Source organism: Maylandia zebra, linkage group LG3, assembly GCF_041146795.1.
Source record: "Maylandia zebra isolate NMK-2024a linkage group LG3, Mzebra_GT3a, whole genome shotgun sequence".
NCBI lineage: Eukaryota > Metazoa > Chordata > Actinopteri > Cichliformes > Cichlidae > Maylandia > Maylandia zebra.
In genome coordinates, this window is record NC_135169.1 from 28,167,119 (window position 1) to 28,187,498 (window position 20,380).

General features: G+C 40.2%; 1 protein-coding gene across 1 annotated transcript; it reads left to right on the forward strand.

Annotated features, from left to right (window-relative positions):
• Nucleotides 1-1,302: 1,302 nt before the first annotated feature.
• rab39bb (RAB39B, member RAS oncogene family b) lies at nt 1,303-17,023 on the forward strand. The gene is made up of 4 exons (XM_004563543.3): nt 1,303-1,803; nt 4,515-4,796; nt 11,107-11,287; nt 12,200-17,023. Exons 2-4 carry the CDS (start codon nt 4,582-4,584, stop codon nt 12,443-12,445), a joined length of 642 nt encoding a protein of 213 aa, XP_004563600.1. The 5' UTR covers nt 1,303-1,803; nt 4,515-4,581; the 3' UTR covers nt 12,446-17,023.
• The last annotated feature ends 3,357 nt before the right edge of the window (nt 17,024-20,380 follow it).

The window sequence follows — 20,380 nt, forward strand, 5'->3', positions numbered from 1 at the left end:
GGGAAAGATACTGAACCCCGAGTTTCCCCTGAAGCATCAATCAGAGTTTGAGTGTGTGTGTGAATGTTGGATAAAGCCATGGATTAAAAACACTGTATGAATGGGACTTGCAGTAGAAATCACTTTGCACCCACCTGAGTAGAAAGGCAGTGTGTGAGTAACTATCCAGTCAAGCTGCGTCTCTCTACAGTCAGCAGGTGAGCTGTTGTTTACATCTCCTAGCCACGAGGACTCCCGTCTTTACAATCCCACATCAGCTCTGTGACATTTCAGTCAGACCTCTATCACATTTTCCCTTTTGTTTTCTGTGCCCACATTTAAAAAGCACCTGACCCACGCAGCACAATCACTCTTTAAATCAGCTGCTGTGGCTCAGCAGGTCGCCTGCTAACTCGAAGCTCCATGGTTTGAGCCTCAACTCCTCTAGTCTACACGCCGAAGTATCGTTGGACAAAATACTGAATGTCCATTGGAGTGTAAGTGTGTGAGGGTTAGGTGAAAGTGCTTAAGCACAGATTTAAAAAAAGTAATACAGAGAACATTTCATGTGAATGAGTTACATTGTGGATTCTCTGAGTGATATCTGACTTTATAACAGGTTTATTTTTATTGTTTGTTTATTATTTATTTATGTCCCCACAGCAGAAGCATGAGTAACACACACACACACACACACACACACACACACACACACACACACACACACACACACACCGAGAGAGAGGGCGTTCTATTTGTTATTGCTTAAAACTACAACTCCCAGGTGCTGGAGCTTCTCACAGGCTGTTCCGTGACTGCGCAGTGGCACATAGACAGCGCAGTGAGTGTGCAGCTTCCATCTGGTGGCAATATTCTTCAATAAACAAATAAATTATTAATAATAATAATGAAAATACTCACAGTATTGTTTGTTTTTCCTCATCCATAAGTCATATTTTCAGTTAGTTTCCTCACAGTTACGATCTAACAACCAAACATTTTGACTTTTTGGTCAAAATGTTGTTAGAGAAACTAACTTCTGTAAGTTTTTTCAATATTCAGGGTTTTTTTTTTTTTTGGTCTTTAAACTGTGCAAATAAAATGAGTCTTTGTGTGTTTTATTATCCGTTACTTTGATGACGTCAGCAGACTGTTACAGTACATAAATCCAGTTTTCCCTACATATAAGTAGGATGCTCTCTTACAGAGGCATAATGCAGCTTCTGGGCGTTAATATTATGATACATGGAGGTTTACTGTTATGTGCCCTCCCCTCTAAAAGCCGTGCCGCCTCCCGGTGTTGCGCCTCTGCGCGCTCCTTTACGGTAGTGGTACTGATGCGGGATGAGTCAGGCTATATGATGCTGCTGCCATTTCATCAGCAGCGAAAGCCTCCAAACCCCGAGCAAACACAGAAACGATACCGCGGGATTTCCCTCTCACAGCCTCGTAGACATCCTCTCAGCTCGGAGGCTCGAAACAGAGTACAGAGGCCTGCTCGCAGTTTATTCGCGGCTCCGAGCGAAAGCGCAAGATCCCTTTTTTCTGGTCGCACCTGCACTTGGATGCGTTTTTCTCCTTTCAGCACTCAATCGGGCCTGACATTAAGGAGGAAGTCAGCCCTGAGTCCTCAGGGGCCTGCCGCTCACCAGCCTCTGTGATCCAGCTTCCACACAAACATCGAGGTTTCGCCGCTTTTGGGTTGTTTTTGCGGCTCCCTGAGCATCGATCCCCCGGACTAGCCTGTATCATGGAGCCCTCAGCAGCCTGAACAGCGTGACAAGAGCGACCATTCTGTCCCGAAGCACTCCACTGCTGCTCCAAGTAGGCTGTTTTCCTCTACTGTTTTATCTCCGTGTCTTTGTGGTGTCGCGATAAAAGCGATGGCTGATTAAACCGAAATGACTATTTCCAGGCCTTTAGATTGCTTTGCATGGATGTGATTGAAATTCATAATAGCAAGAAAAGTCGCCTTTGGAAGAAACATCGTTGTCTGTTGTTTGATAAACAACATCAAATCGATGATAAGTCGTGATTTTGCGCACAAACTCACCTCAAACACGGATAAATTTACGCAAATAAATAAATGAAGCAATGGGATCAATAACAACCCCCACCCCCCTACGCATGTAATCATGTAAGTCTGAACCGCAGCCATCTGTAAATGCCGGATATGTGAAACCCTGCGTGTCGTGTCGAACCCACGAGCTGCCCATCCCGGCGCGAGAGCCCATCAGGCTGCTATTCAGCAGGGATTCAGCCTCTAATGTTTGCATACCTCCCGAGCTACGCAACCTGACTCCACAGAGACGCGCATGGGGTGATGGGAGGCCGCGTGCTCGCCTGATGGCCTGGTCGGGAACAGCTGTATTGTGAGGATCTGTAGGGGACAGGGCTGCTGTACAGAGAGCAGCATAGCTTATGTTATCAAATCCCTTAAGTCACATATTTCAGGAGACGTTTTGCCTCTTAAAAGAGAAAACACAGAGCTGAATGGACTAAATAAACATAGTTCAGGATTGAATTACTATTTCAGTTTACATTTTTCTGCAAACCCTTAATGATCTGATATATTTAATGTCGTATACCATGTGCAGAATATGCATGAGTAAATATATACCTGTTCAACTGGCACATTAACAAGAATATCTAACCAGCAGCAGCTCAGTGCATTCAAGCATGTAGACGTGGTCAAGACAACCGGCCGAAGGTCAGACTGAGCATCAGAAAGAGAAAGAAAGGGGATTTAAGCGACTTTGAACATGGTGGTGTTGCTCGTGCCTGATGTTTGAGTATTTCAGAAACTGCTGGGATTTTCCCACACAGCCATCTTTAGGGTTTACAGAGCAGCGGCAGTTGTCTGCGTGAAAATGCCTTGTTGGTCAGAGGAGAATGATCAGAATGCTCAAATAACCACACGTTGCGAGCAGAAAAGCTTCTCTGAATGGTCTACAGCAGCAGAAGACCACATTGGATGTCACTCCTTACAGCTAAGAGCAGAAAACTGAGGCTGAAATCCACACAGTCACACAAACAACAGAAGACAGGGACAATAGAAGATTGAAAAGATGTTCTCTGCTTTGTGTCTTCATTTTTATGCTTTGACATTCAAATAATAAGGTCAGAATTTGGTGCAGACAACATGAAAGTATGGATCCATCACAGCTTGGATCACCAGTTTTGGATGATGGTGATGTAATGGTGTGCTGGATGTTTTCTTGACACCCTTTGGTCCCTTTAGTAGTCAGATTGTTACATTAATATATTTATTATATTATTTTAAGACATGCTTTAACATGTCACCACCTGTTTAGAGTGGTATTTGTTATTGTGTAGCAATCAGAATCGAATTTGGATCGAAGAATTATTTTGTATGAGAAGTGGCATGGAGCAAAGAGCAGATAATTACATTTGAAAGGTAGAGGAGTCAAAATAAAGTCACACGAACTATTGGAAACATTGGGCACATTTCAAAACCCCATCTATAACTGAAGAACTTAAATGTAGTTAGTTACCTGTGACTGGTTTAATTATAGCTGCAAGAAAAATCAGTCCAATCAAAGCAGTTGGTTATATTTGTAATTATATCCCCCCCCCCTCTGAAAAAAGCAGGCTTTGATTAAATCAACAGTTGATGCCATCAAGTGACTAAAGAAGCGTAAGAGGATTCCTCCTTATACCCTGTGGTGTTAATCATATCACACAGGCATGTGAGCAAATTACCAGTCGAAGGTAGCGACAATAGCTAACAATATCAACAGTATTGATATTGTTAGCTTATGTTTCTATTTGTTTATTCCTGCTCTGTCCACTCTGCTGTTTCTCATCTAATCTTATCTTATGTGCTCATTGCCTCTCACTCAGTGCTGCAGAAATGAGCCCTAAAGCCCAGAAACATGTTTCTGGGCCTGCAATCTTAAAACAGATGTTTACAATCCTCTTGAGTTTGTTCATATTAACCGTGGAAAGTGAAAAATACCAGGTTATAATATAAAAAGTCTACAAATGAACAATTAAAAAAAACACCACTGGACGTCCATTTACATCATATGTGGCCACAGAAGTAAAAGTAAAAGTCATCTTACTTCCTGCGCTTGGATTAAGGCTTCAAAAATTATAGCTGTGTGAGTTTGTGAAGATAATCCTGCAGAATGAGACTTGTAAATATCGCAACCTTTTATTAATTTTAGTGATTATTTCTTGTGATTATCCCCAAAAATCCCATCGACTTTTCATCAAGGGAGCCCGGGTATTTCTAAGTATCCAGGCTGGTCTGCAAAAACCCTCCAAAACTCATTATTTTGTCACCCTGTGGGAGCTTGGACATTGCAGCTCAAAGAACAGGAAGTGAAGGGTCAGATGGTAGCATTTGGTTTGCAAAGAAACAACCACGCTTAAACCAAGAAGAACAGTAAGATGTGCACTTAAACAAACAATCTAATGTTGTTTGTTGATTCCTCTCTTCCCTCGCCTCCTCCCTCCCTCCCTCTCTCTCTCCCTCCCTCTGTCTCTCTCTCATGTTTGTGCACCAACAGCTCGTACCACAGCAAGTAGACCAACACTTACAAGCGCACCGGGGAGAGCTGCAGACCAAGCTAAGTCATGGAGGCAATATGGCTCTATCAGTTCCGGCTGATCGTCATCGGGGACTCCACGGTGGGAAAATCATGTCTGATCCGGCGGTTCACGGAGGGTCGCTTCGCCCAAGTGTCCGACCCGACCGTCGGGGTGGACTTCTTCTCCCGCCTGGTGGAGATCGAGCCGGGCAAGAGGATCAAGCTGCAGATCTGGGACACCGCTGGTCAGGAGCGCTTCAGGTAAGTGTGTGTCTGGAGCTTTACAACGAGTCTGCATTTAATGTGGTGTTATTTCCTTTACATCTTTATGGAAATATTATTTAAATTTACTGGAGGTGACGCATGGTAATTTAAGAATATTTGTTTAGCAGGAGAGGATGCGTTTATATGCAGCAGAAATAGTGACATGTGTGCAGGGTGTGTCAGGAGCTATCAGTGTTGTGGTTTGTGTCGTTTTGGGTAATTAAGAACCATGTAAGCGCTCAGAACTAGACAAACACAGCCTGGATGTCTCAGAACGTGAATCAGCAATAATTTGCACAGGGAAAGCAGGCATTCAAATGAGCTCCAGGGTCATGTGCTCAGAGAAAACAACCAGAGCGTTTGTTTCTAAAAAGAAAACAGTTGCAGGTGTTGCTAAAACCTGATAGTCGTCATTTTGGTGCTCCAGGCGACTCTGAAGTGAAGTGAACTGCCTTTACAGAGAAAAAAAGCTCTCAGTTTTTTTTCAGATGGTGTGTTTACATGGTCATAGTCAGATTACACAAACCTATGGTGTGTAATATGGTGTAATAAAGGTGTAATAAAGGAGAAAGAACAAAGAGTAGTTTAGTAGTTAACACAGGTCCCACAGTGCTGCAAACTACTTCCAGAGGTGCAATCACATACAGAAATGCAAATAGTGGCTGTTGTTGTCGTGTCCCAGTATCCCCTCCTTAGTTCCCAATCCCTGTTGTGGTCATTTTTTTCCAGAAAAACACATTTGTCGATTTCTTTTTTACATTCCCGCACGTCCAATAGTTTCGACAATCCCCTTCCAGGAAATTGCTGACAACAGCGAGGCTGCTGTTGTTATTCTTTCACTGATAAGTTCAAAAACTGTGATGAGAAAATACCCAGAAATGCACAGGAGGAATCAACAGGACTGAACAGGTCAATCACAGTAGTTGCAGACTGCATAACTGTACTTTGCTGCGTATTTTCAGAGAGCATGCCAGTGTAGGGGTTTGCAGTTATGACCTAGATTTAACACCAAAGTATTAAACCTCTCTCAGACTGATTGAGATAGGGAAATTATTTTTAACTAATGAAAGAGTTAAACACACATTTTATTAAATGGGAGTCTTTGAAATGCCAAGTATGTCATGTAAAATGTACATGTAAAAATATGTAACTGACTAGGAAGCCAGCGTTTAATATGCATCCTGCGATTAAAGCTGAGATTTTCATGCTGAATGTCCTGACACAAGCCCAAAGTGAACCAGGGAGCTTTTGGTTATTAAGTCAATTTGTAAACAAGTATGCACTTATTTATTTTATTTAAGGAATCAAGCGATCAGCAAGTCTGTTGTAGCTGAAATGCGATGACCAATTTAAATTTTTATTTCAATCATTTCAATTTACTCATTTTATTAAAATCTTTATATTTTTAAGTGTTTTTATTTCTCATGCACACTCTGAAGTTTTCTAGTGTTCATTTGAACTGTCACATCATCTTTCAAATGTCTGTGTGCCAAGCTAATTGATCAAAATGCTGATTTAATATGTTAGATTAAAGATGTTTCTCCATCAGAACAGAACCTAGAGTACACGAAGGGTAAAAAAGGGTAACGCATAGCTATAATAATGTATGCCTCATAGCGGGAAAGCACTTTCACACATGCACGCACACACACAGCACAGCTCATCATCCTAACAGAAGAGGACCGGTCTCACCTGTCACCATGATGAAAATCTCTATAGCAACCGCAGCAAGTCCCTCCGAGAACGAAGGATGTCTCAGACCTTTTTCAGCCCGAACACCACGAGGCCTTTTCCTAGAAATAAATCTGTGATACAGTGACTTTTCTTAGAAGCACTTCACACAGATAAGTAGCACTTCACTTCTCAGATGATTTCCTTTGAATTTTTGTATCATGAAATCATTTTTTAGTTTCGTATGCTAGCAATCAGATTTTCTCTAATATAATATAATATAATATAATATAATATAATTTAATATAATATAATATAATATAATATAATATAATATAATATAATAAAAAACAGTAAGCCATTCTCTGACAGGTTTATGAAAGTGTGTTTGGTGAGAAAAAAGAACAGCATTTGAGAATATGGACAATTTTGACTTTGTGTTATTGGTTTTTGGATGAGAGCTGTGATGTCCGTGACACAACCTAGTTGATTATCTTTCAACTTAGGATATTGAAAAACTTTAAAGTCGTGGAGGAGCTGGCAGCAGTGCACTCAGTGAAAGAGACAACAACAGGAAGTGATTTGTTAATGGGGCTAAGTCCAGGCTTAGATAGGCTTGGGCTGCAATAGGATAACTGGCAGGTGTTATGATCAATATGTCTATAAATCTGGGAAAAATGTCCAACAATTTGAGTTGGGTGCAAGATAAAGTGATTAACAACTGAATACGGCACTGAATAAAAGATAGTTTGTTACACGGCTGCCACACAGCTGTCAGATGGCTCAGCCTGAGCAAAGAGTGTGGAAACTGAGAGCAGAATTTCAAGAGTTTGTTGAGAAGAAGAAAGTCAAAGACATCCTAGAGCTCAAATGCAGAATGGAAAGACTAAAGACCTAAAAACCATATTTGCATTTGAAATGCTCATGACGAGGTTGTAGCTTCTTCAAAGCTAGTTGGAGAACAGCATTTTTATTCACATGCCAACAGTGAAGATGCTTCATGTTCTCCTTGAAGAAGTTTTATAAATCGAGATATAGATCCTCTCTCAGTGATGTTTTCCCACAAGGATCCAACTCAGATATTGAACCTGACTTTAATGCACTTGTTGAAGCCTGTCAATTGGTAGACCCACAAAACCCCTATACAGGAAGTTGATTTCGGCGCTCTGATAAAGAAAAGACTTGATCCCGGATCCTGTGAGTCTTTCCCAGTAGATAATGCAGGGTTCTTCAGCTGATGTGGATGAAGGGACTCGTCCAGCCTGACTGCCTTGAACAAGCAGGTGTCTTCCCTGCTTGTCCTGGTATGAAAAAACTCAAGTAGCCTTGCAGGTCAAATTTATCAGGAATTTCCTTTGAGTCTTGGCAAAGGATAAGCACACAAAAAAGAGAATAATCAGATTACATGAATTCTACTTATTGAAGTAACTCACTCTAAGCTAATGTTCATGTTGTTCCTATCTTTGGAACAGAGGTTGGTGGTGAGATGGACACTTCCAGCACTGAAGATGTGCTTAGTGCTCTGTTAATGGTAATAATCAGGAATGCAGGATTCCTTGATAAGTCCCACATCTTCACAGAGGAAACCTTGAAAGTCTTGAGAATCTACAATCCACTTGGAAAATGATTAAAGTCCAAATCCTTCACAGAATTATAATCCAACATGGCAAAGATGATGATGAGCAGAAATAAAGCCAAATCCAAGTCCGATCTGTAAGTCCAGTCCACCATAGCGCTTCTGCTGGAATTTCCAACGGTGAACTTCTGGAACTGCTCATCTCGCAGGGCGCCAGAGACGGACCCAGAACGCCTCCTGGCATCCCAGTTTATTCTTTGTCAAGTGCCCACTCACTCCACTTCTCTCTATAATAACTAGTCAACCAATCAGGTGTTTACATAAGATTCACTGATCTTCAGCCCCACCTTATCACTCACTCTTTATCTCTCTCTTTAAGTATGGAAAATGTCATTACATTGGAACAAGTCACCCACATGAGCCCACATGCATACTGTACTTACTAAAGGTGTATTAATCAGATGGTAATATTAATTTTATAGCACTGTGTATCTGCCAACATTTATAAAATCAGTAGGTACAAAGAGGCTTGAGGCTGAAAACTATGAACAGAGGAGATGGACAGATGAACTGTTTCCTTTGTTTTCCCCTATAATTGTTGGTAATAACAGAAATAGAGGACATTATCAGCCTAATAATTTATCTACATGCAGCAAACAAGAATTTAATCATAAATTTATTCATTTGTCACTTGTTTGTCTGGTTATCAGTGGCACAGACTGCACCCAGATAATCCTTCAGTTATTACACTATGGTTGACTAAAGTAGCTGTTTTAGGAAAATATTTAAAAGCCACTATTTTGGGAACTTGTGACGCAGCAGTCCTTGCTTGTTTTAATCCACCACACAGTCCTCTGTTCACTTCTTCTCCACCAGCGATGCAGATCTCTTAGTCATTGTTGTTTCATCTGCGTGGTTCTTGCTTCTAAAAATACATATAAACTATGTGTGTGTCCGATCAAATGAATCACTCTCCGGCTCAGGTTTTTCTGCTATCCACTCCTCCTCTCTTACTGTCTCCTCTCTGTCAGCAACTCCTCCCTTCTTCCTCTTTCAAAACACATCTCTCTTTCCGTCTCCAGCTTAAGCCTCTAATTGTCCTTCCAGTTATATTTATATTCGCATGCAGTCTGTGAGGAAGAGAGAGACGTCATGAGGCAGTCGATGTGTCCCTGCGTGCATGCAGGTTGTCGCATCTCGTCAAAATCTAGCAGCACTTTTCCTCCCTGTCAGATTGCGTAGAGGAGTTACAGTTATATAAACCACAAATCCAGTTTCCACTTGGTATTAAAATGATACCCTAATGACACCTCCATCTTCCTCTGCGTTCACACCTCCTTTCGTTAGGTTTATCTGTTTTATTACTAATATGGCTTATTTTTCTATTCATCCTGAACATATAATGGGTATGTTTATTTTTAAAATCAAGAGAAAAATGTATAAAGTGCAGGGTGTTTGTGATGTACAAGCTGCGTGTCTGGCTAACCAGCTTAACTGCTGCATCAAAGACTTTTAATGTTTTTTGAGGTAGACGAAAAATCGCTGCAGGAATAATTTGTAATTAATGTATTTCACACAGTAGTTCTGGATTTTTAGCAGTTCACTACAAATGTTTATACAATCCAAACTAAGGACAGTGTTACCCAAGATGAGTTATCCAATATGTCCTGTCTGTTATTAGTTTTTTTCTGTTGAAACTTTTTAATAAAAATAGTTTAACAATATATTAATACTTTAGTTGCTTACACAGACCCAGAGATTCCCCGACCGGCTGTGAGTAGTTGTTGGAGGTTGTTTTGCAGGTACAGTAGTGCAAAATTGGTATGTAGTGCTGCACCGAAATCCTCCTTGCAGCTGCTTTGGTCACCACCTGATTGCTGTGGTTACCTGTAGTTTGCATGGAAGACTCTACTCACCATGCAGGGGAAACTGTGAAAAGTGTGCTGCAGTAAATTTGAATGATGAATTTCTAAGTTTCACTACAGCTTGGGGAGTAAATGACGAGCGTCTGCAAACAAATTGGTACCTTCGAGCAAAACTACAGGCAACCATGTTAGCTAACAGGCGAGCCAGGATACAGCAGTCTTCTGTACCTACAAAGCTGTTTTAAAATAAATCTGCTGAAAACATTAAAATGTAATTTAGTGTTAAATAAATCCACGGAGCTAAAAGGTGCTTAAATAACTAACTTGCTACAGTTTCTAAATTTAGCCTCATTTATTAAAATTACAATCAGTGTTTAAAACAATTTGCTGAAACAGTGATGTTACACCCTCGGTCACAACTGGTGTTGAAGTGATTTCTGTACACAACAATGATCCTGACTCACAGTCTATTAAAAAATTACATATATTTTTTGCACTAAGAAAGTTAAATGCTGTTGAAACCAGATTTGATGTCTCCTCTCCATCATCAAGGCTTTGTGAATGTAATAAATGTAGTTATTAAGACTATTTCTCATTTTACTCTTAACTCATCTGCATCACACATGTGATCAAAATGGTTAGCAAGAGAAAACTTATCTGTTAAAGTGATTATAAATGGCTTGTTTGCATGCTAATGCTAGCTCTGTTTCCATGCAAAGCAGATTGTAACTGCTCTAAGAACTCCTGTCACTTTCCTGTCGAAGACCAGAGGTTTATCCACAATATGCAACTGTAAGCTGCTACTGACTACAATAGCTTGACTGCAAGCAGAGTTAATCCTGCTTCCAGAGATGATTACCAGCTTCGACCACAAGATCGCAGTGATTTTAGGATTGGATACAGTTGAATACAAGACTTATGAGAAAACACAGAGATGAAAATAGATTTTTACATTTTTATTTATTTGTAAATTTCGCTGGACAAGCAGAACTTGCTTTGCTTGACCAACAGAACTCGATTTATTTTCTTTGTGAACTTCATACATGTTCTTTGCAAACAGAAAGTATATCCACTGGCCACTGCTTTATCTGTTTAACTTCCTATAATCAAATTCTTGTGCGTTTATTATAGTTGGTGAAATAACTGCATGTAGTATTAATGTTAAATGCTTCCCTCTATTTTATGTCCTTTCCAGGTCTATTACCAGGGCTTACTACCGTAACTCTGTGGGTGGGCTTCTCCTCTTTGACATCACCAATCGCCGATCTTTCCAGAATGTCCATGACTGGCTGGAGGAGGCTCGTAGTCATGTCCAGCCACATAGCATCGTATTTCTATTGGTGGGCCACAAGTGTGATCTGGAGGCACAGCGGCAGGTGTGTACACTGTAAAGTAGATTAAAACTGGATCAAAACAAGCACTTTCCCCTGTTGTGAAAGGTTACGCACTATGCAATACAACAAAGTCACAGTTTTGAAAATAACTTTTTTGTTCACATTTATTTATTTGTTTTTGTTTGCACTTATTTTGTTCAGAGGCACAGTTTATTGTCTTGGGTCAGTAGGCAGACAGAAATAAAAATATATCCCCTCTGAAAATTAGACAGCATAACACCACATCTACATTAATATCCCACCATCGTGAGAGCAGGAATAAAATGAAATGAACGAGGAAATTATGCAACATTTCCCGTATTAGCCGCTTACCCCTATCTTGATCTGCCCACTTTCATAACTTTGTGTTAGAGGGCTCGTTTACCAGCTTTTCAGTTGCCATCATAAATTGGTCAATAATGCTTCAGCTTTATTTTGTAACAGGACTGAACAGTCATTATCTGTGAGTGTGGAATCAGGCCTATCAGCAGAATAACACACTTCAGAGTAACTGGAGACTCTGTGACCTTTGGAGTGAAATAGATGTTACATGTAAAATTAAAAATTTAAACTGTTCTGTGCAATATGCAATATCAGTGCGCTCAAGTTCAAGGAGTGTTTTAGCCTCTTATTGGTTTGGGATTTTTAGTTGTGCTGGGTTAGCTTAGGGCATGTCACAATATGATGCATAATAATGTCTTGATGTGGAAATATGCAGCTGAAGTAGTCACTCAAATTTGACTTTGTGTGCGAATGGCAGTCCAATCCAATAAAAACCTACAGCTTGTCTTCTTAGTCCTTGCACTTCCTGATAAGACCATTTGTTGTTGAATTGCTGTCGTGGCACTCAAATGTGTTTTACAGCCACTACAGGAGATAGCGTCATTAACTCACTTAGCTCATTTGATCTTGTAGGTGACCCGCCAAGAAGCAGAGAAACTGGCTGGGGCGTATGGGATGCGCTATGTTGAGACGTCAGCCCGTGACGCCATCAATGTGGAACACGCCTTCACTGAGCTGACCAGAGACATCTTCGCCCTGGTTCGGTCTGGTGACATCACCATCCAGGAGGGCTGGGAGGGTGTGAAGAGTGGGTTTGTGCCCAATGTGGTTCACTCATCCGAGGAAGTGACCAAGAGTGACCGCCGCTGTCTCTGTTGATCTGGGAAGACTGAAGATAGGGGAGTGAAGTGGATCAGAGAGGGGTAGCTGACGGACTGAGGTGTCAGCCCTCTGACTGAAAACTGGTGGTAACCCTCGTTGTTCTTTCTTAGAAAAGACACAGAAAGGGATGTTTGGCATATTTTAACAAAAAGGCTGGTAGATCATGGAGAAGAACACCTTGAATGTGGGTGTAAGACTAAAAATGGTTGCGCCCATTAAAGATGCTCATTTGAGGGCTCCCTTTTCTTTTGTTTTGGGCTTCTTTCCTGAATAAACCTCCCTTGCAAAAGCCTTAGAAAGATGATCCATTTCATGTTTCTTCCTCCGTTTAAGTCTTCGGTCACCTCTCTGCTCCCTAGCCTTCTCCTCTCAATATGCAATTACACGATCGCACTGAAAGCTATCACTCCTACGTTAGTGTCCAACATCTTTTTCAGCATTTTCAGTGTAGTGTACTTAGATTCAACCTCATTGATTATTTGATTAGCATCTACAGTACTGTGCCAAAATCTTGAGTCAGCCTAATGTTTTAAATATTGTGTTTGGAAAATAGGAAATAGTTGCAATAATGTCCTAAAATGTGCAAATACACAATCCCAAGACTATCCCACTCTGCTTCAGTTATGTTAAGATCCGTGCTCTGGGGAGGCCAGTCCATGACTGATATTGCTCCACTGTGTACTTTTCTATCCGGGTATATTTGTACTGCATAGGAAGTGCTTTTGGGATCATTGTCATGCTGAAAATGCAGATGCTTTCCAGATGATATTGAGTGGTGGATCATAGCATTTATTTTGAAAAAATCTCCAACACCACTGGCTGAACTGCAGCCCCAAACCATGGCAGAGCCTCCATCATGTTTTACTGATGGCTCTTGGCACTCACTGTTGTACTTCTCTACTGATGTCCTTTGCACATGTGAGAATTTGAACCAAAAATGTGAAATTTGGATTCAATGGTCAATAGTTCAGTGGCTTAACAACAACCCCCCCACCCCTGAAAGACCTTCAGAAAGGCTGGACAACTATTGCTCGAGACCACATAAAAAAATGACAAGAAAATCTGGCTCCATGAAAGCAAAACATAGAGAAATGAGAGGCTACTCAAGATTTCTGCACATTACTCTATCTCCACTTTCAACCATCAAAGCTCAATGGAGACGTCCTGGAGGTCCTAAATATATAAAACGTGATTTTGTTGCTATTTTATTTGACTTTGAAGCAGTTTAGGCCTCCTGTAAGCTCAGTGACATTGACTACATGGTTACATCCACTATCATTTTGCTAAACACCATACTGCACATCCAGTTTCTAATGGACTCCTCAAGCAAGAAAAGTCAACGTGTACAGCTGTGTAACCCAGGTGGATTCTTGTAAAAATTTTGTGCTGGTTTACCTTTCAATGAGACACTTTTTAATGGTGGATTAACAGGAGTGAAATGGAGCCAAACAGCACCTTAGTAACCAAGTTCGTCTTAAATGTGGTACCATTTGGGGCATTTGAAGAAGGAAAACAAGCCACCTAGGCAAAAGAAACAGATACATTGGAAAGAGATGCATTGAAGGGAAATGGACTCCACAAAAGAACCACATTACCCACAATGCAAGACGAGACAGACAGAACTGAAGCTTCTAATACAGGGGATACTTTTTTTTTTTTCTGAGCAAGTAGTATACAATTTTTTTAATGTGTGTGGGTAAGTGTATCATATCTAACTTTTGTTTTTAATTTAACACAAAGCTTCAAGTGGATGTCACTGCCATGATTACTTGAGTTATACTATTTATAAGATGGCCATGAGGGTAGATTTAAAACAAAGGGGAACATTTGAGATCTCAAATGACTATATTTCAAACAGTCTGAATTTGAATGTGGATATATAATCATTCAAATGTTGTTAAAATATGTTTATGTGTGACCTAGAGGTTTAAGAACGTGAAGTTTTAGCCACATTTAGCCCAATTTTACTATAATTTTAATCTTGATGCAAAATTCAGTATTTGTGGGTTACTTGAATGATTAAATCACAGCTGTCTGCTTTATGTTATATTTATTTTTGAGGGATACCTTTAGTAAATTTCTTTAAAAGGCTTAAATAATAAATAATTACATCATCATTAAGACCAGAGGTACAGCTACTTTGCCATGAATGGAAATACTGACCTAACTACAATAACAAATTTTTATTTCTGCACATTTTTGTACAACTTAAGCGAGAAATAAGATGTTAACGTTTTGCACAGAGACTAGCTTTCACCCTATTTTGACTGCTAAGCTAAGCTAACAGCTGCTAGCCTCATCGGTCCTTTGACTGAACATATTCTGCAAAAAAACCGATTGCTTTTAAAGTAATTTTACTCTTAAATTAATATTATTATTTTACACTATTAGTTTTTTTTTTGAAATACCAGACAACAAACAAAACAGTGAGTAGAGAAAATCAGCAGGTAACCTTTTTGCCATTTATATGACATGTTCTGCAGAAATCAGCACTGGACTAAATATAATACTCTGCTTACCCTGACCTACATACCCACACCAGTCACTTTGTTAGGTACACTTGTTCAGATACCCGTTAATGAAAATATTTAACCAGCCAATTGTGTTGCAAAAATGCAATGCATTTTAGGTGTGTAGACACGGTCAAGACAACCTGCTAAAGTATAAACTGAGTGTGTTAATAAAATAAAGATATCTGATCCCAACATAGGGTTGGAGTTACATGTTAGACTGCCTTTAGTGTGCACTATGAGAATGGGAGAGAAAGTTAATTTGACTTTGAACATGGCATAGTTGTTGCTGCCATGTAGACCATCTGATTATTTCTGTTGCTCTACTGAGTTTATAGAGATTGATGAGTGTGGCGGGGCGTGGCCTGCGGTGCCGTGCAGAGGAGGCGGACGCACCGCCACAATGAGAAAAAGAGAAAATATCCAGTGAGCTTGAGTGAAAATGCCTTGTTGAAGTCAGAGCTCAGAGGAAAATGGACAGACTGCTTCGAGCTCACAGGAATTCAACAGTAAACCACCCGGTACAACCAAAGGATGCAGAAGACCATCTCTAAATGATCAGTGTGGAGTACAGCAGCAGAAGACCACACTGGCTGCCATTTTTGTAGACTAAGAACAGTAAGATAAGGTTACAATCCACACAGGCAAAGTTAGATGATAGAAAATTCGAAAACTGCTACCTGGTCTGATGAGTCTTTATATCTTTTGTGAGATCCGTATGGTAGGGTCCCAATTTGCCATAAATGACAGGAAAGCATGGATCCACCCTGCCTTGTTTTAACGGTTCAGACTGGTCGTCGTGTAATGGTGTGGGGGATATTTTCTTAGAGTTGTACAATGAGATACAGAGCATCTCCTACTCAGTGCAAACATGCTGGGGGGGGGGGGGGGGGGGACACAGTTCTGCAGCGCTATATACATATGGATAGTATTAACAGAGGGAAGTAGTAGTAGGGGGGATGGAACACCACGGCCCACCTGAATACTGTTACTGACCACGACCATCTCTTTATGTCCCATCTTCTGATGGCTGCTTCCAACAGGATAACACACCATGTCACAAAGATCAGATCATCTCAAACTGGTTTCTTGAACATTTCAATGAGTTCACTGCACTCAAATGGCCTCCATAGTCTCCAGATTTCAGCCCAACAGAGCTCCTTTGGGATGTGGTGGAACGGGAGATTCTCATTATGGATTTGCAGACGACAAATCTGCAGCAACTGTGTGATGCTGTCATGTTAATATGAACCAAAATCTCTGAGTACTGTTTCCAGCACCTTGTTGAATCTATGCCACGAAGAATTAAAACTAGGGAGGTGTACCCAATAAAGTGGCTGGTGAGTGTATATGAGTGTAATTAAAGCCATTTTAAACACGGAGAAGGAACATATAGACGGTTATAGGGTTCTTAGCAATTAAATGTACCTTAAAATACTCATCTAAAGAACCTGGATTGTTTGGTGTACATGTAGATATCTATATATCATTTTGAAAAATTTCCATTTTTTTCCCCTCTCTGTCTCTTCTGTGTAACTAGGATGCTGCTGTAGATGTAGGAAACTTATGGTTTGATTAAATGTTTTACTCTGGTTGTCTGTAACCAGATATACATTCCTGCTATGATCACAGCACTGATTATTCTTTTTCTTTTGTTTTTTAAATGAATGAGCATTACAGTCCTCTGTCGGCCAGTGAGGATAAGTATATGTCTTCATTTTCTCACATTGTATGCCTTCTTTTTAAGTGTTTCCAAAGAGTTTTGTGTCTGTCATTTTAATTTTACATGAATGTATCGTTAAGGGGGATTTTACACTGAGTTGTCCTATTAGAGTAATAATTTCGAGTCAAAGCAAAACACTCCTCTGAAAGCTTTGAAAAGTGATGTACATGTTTTGAGAGTTTATGAGAAACTATTCTAATTATAATAACCCATTTCCACAGCTATACACACTGCATTATTCCTCATTGAAGTGAGTGAAAAGCTGTCGCCAGACGGAAAAGATCGATCTTCAGAAAAGTCCTTACAGGAATAATAAAAAACGCCTGAGCGCTCTCTCCCTGATGTCCTCCTGTTTTTGAAATGTTTCATCTCACAACCGCTTTAAGAAGTGTTTCCTTCCTCTGCCTTGCTGAATCATTAGGGACTGGAATTGAGAACCGGTTCTTGTAGAAAACTGGTTCCCAGTAGTCCAAGTCTGCCTTTCTATCGTTCCCACATATTGGTTCTTGCACTCTTGCCATGATCAGCTGATTCCAGTTCGCAAATCTTTTCTCTTCTACTAAGAGAAAGATCTTAGAGATGTGTGTCCTCATTAGGGATTTGTGTTGGTATGTGGGGTCTACTCTTATGTTATTACATCATCATTAAGACCTTTACTCTTTACAGAGTAAAGGCCCTTTCACATCGGACACGCATGCACTGCGCCAAAATTAGCGTGGCACTGGCCGCTGTGCTTTGCTTGTATGTATTTTTTTGTGGAGGCTCTGCGTGTACTAGATGCGCCCGCTACTTGTCATTTCAAAACATGTATCGCTCTGCCTTTGTATCCTCTACGAGAGTTTGTGTTGTATTATGCTCAAAGTTCCCAAGAGGATTTCATTGAGTCGACAGTTTAGAAGGTTTTCGTGGGTTTTAGTCTCCTGTGTGTGCTGCTCCTCCTCATGGGTGCCGAAAGCTTCGTCAGCAGATGCTGTCTAGCTTTTAGACCGGCATGACTGGAGAGACAGAGTACAGGTTTTCATCTACTTCCACATGAAGAAGAGCATAAAGTCTGCAGGTTACAGCTCCAGCACAGTTTGTCTTATACTCTCACGATGATCTTCATGAAGATGAAACATGTCAATTAAATCAATTATATATAATACAAATGTTGCTGGGCTTTACTGAATAATGTCTGATAGCCTGGGAGCCAAAAAGAGCCCAAGCTTTGTGAAAATGTGAAAATTTCCAAAGAAAGAAAGAAAAAAGAGAGAGAGCATACATTTTGGACTTTTAGCTGTATTTTCCTCAGATTTGCAGTTCTCATTGAAGAAAAAACACTATTCTGTTATATAACAAAAAACATCCAGTTTTTTCACTATATACTATTGAATTTTATTACGGTTTTCTGTAGATTCACAGCACAAGTTATTTTGCAAAATAAAATAAATTTTATATTTTGTAATTATAGGACAAAGTCTGGATAAGAGCTGCCTGCACTTTTTCTACAATTAAGCCAAAAGAGTGGCTCTGACTTTTACAACAGCAGCGTTATAACTGTGGAACAACTGTGATGCATTTTTGAAGCTGTGCACATTTTTCTTAAGAAGCTTCATGCTGTTCACAATCAGTTTTTAAATAGGTGGTTTATTATATTTAATGTACAGCTGAACTTCTTCCCAGTAAACTTATTAGACATAGTTTTAGCTGTCTGGACCTCTTAAGATTAAATTTGGCCTGACTTTGATACGCCTGGTGACAAAACACACCCTCTTCTTACCAACTCAGCCCATCCTGTTTCCAGTCTTTATGGGGGAACCCTTTAAGATCATCTTCACTGTCCAGTTTAATCAATGTGTCTTCAAAAATACAACCAAACCCTCCTGGGTGGACAAATTTTTCTCACTTCCTATGCTGGACAAAACCTTTTACAATAAAATTCATTTTTTTCATTCTTAACTTGCAGAAAGTGTGAAATCTACTGTAATTTCTTTTTCATGCTCCACATTTGTGGTCTTTTAACATGTGACACTTTCTAAATGTTGAAGGTTATTGTAGGCTTACAGCTGAAAAGAGCATCGACGCTCTTTACCTCTAAAACTGTTTCTTTTCAATAGAAGGACAAAAATGTGTAATAAAGACCAAAAAGGCACGTTCAAATTTAGTCATTACTCCCAAAGAGAAGTCATTTTCCGGTAAAACATACGCTAGTGTGTGAAATAAGCAGTAACACAGGCTTTATGTTAGTAGCCTCTTCTTTCCTAGAAGTCCACAAGGCTCTTGTGGTCTGGAAGTGTTTTTTAATGTTTCAGTGCTAGTTTGACCTGCAGCCTGTGAGTGAAGTAATTTACTTTCCTTTTCCGGCTCCGACACACACTCCACAGAAAGTCACATGAACTTGCTGATCTCGAAAGATACACTCTGTCAACTGGTCCTTTCCCCCCTTACAGAAAAACCTCCTTGGCCTTGAAAGGCTCTGAATCTTGACTCGGCAGGAAACAAAAAGAAACATTCAAGGGTGCCGACAAAGTCACCTCAGGACCTGTGAAGTGACCAAGGGAAAGTATTTTGTGAGATGTCTTTCATATGATGGAAAGTAGGTTCATGCTGACAGCAAAGCAATCTCCTTTAGGGCTCTTATCCAAGAGGAAACACTGCACCGTTTTCTGCCAGGATCCTTGGCTTTGGTTTCACTGAGGCTGCTTTCACACTGAATACAAAACACTGATGTCACCACGGCTGTAGCCTTACAGGGGCTGAAAGCTTTTTATCTCCACTGTCATTTTGTTGCAACCTTGTTGTTTTCAACCTTGTATTGCAAGGACAGAACATGTGTTGTACACAGACAATATATAGATGCATAAAAGAGGTGAAAAGTGAAGCCAGTGCAGGAGGGCAATAGCAAAGAAAAGCAACAAGAAATTCATTGCTACGCATGATACACAAATCTGAATTTTTTAACAGGGTTTATTTTACAGGGTTTGAACAGTTACACCTAAAAGTCAGATCTTTCTACAATGTTTTATTTTATTACTACAAGGATGTGGATGGTAACTGATTTCTGTCAGCAACATATAATCGATGGCGATGACGTCGATACAAATCAGTGAAAAACTGGTTTAACCCCTTCAGTGTATCTGTGCACTTATGAAACTACAGTCTTAAAAACAAAACACACCATCTTTTAATTCTAAAAAATAATATATCAGGACATTAAAAAACATTGAGGTCTTAAGATTAACACGGCATATCATCGTTTATGTCACAAAACCTAATCAGTGTGATATACTACATAAACCCTTTGATACAGTAGTAAAACCACCTTTGGTAGCAGTAACTTGAAGTATGACTTTGTCTGTGTCTCACATCATTGTGGGACTTTTAGCCCACTCTTCTTTGCACTGCTGCTTCAGTCCATTGAGGTTTGCAGGCATTCATCTGTTTGCTGCTGTGCTCGGGATCATTGCCGTGTTGCATCACTCAGTTAGACGGATGGCCTCACATTTGACTCTCGAACACTTTGTACACAAAAGTTCACGGTTGACTCACATGTAGCTGTGCTTTAGAGCCAGACATCTCCACCTTGGGCTCATCTGTCCACTAGCAGGTGTGCTGCTTCTTTTCAGAGAGAAGACCCTTCCAAACAAGCCATTCTCTGTCAGTCTTTTTCTAATTGTGCTGTCATGAAATTTAGAGACTGAGATGTAGGGCTGGTGTTTT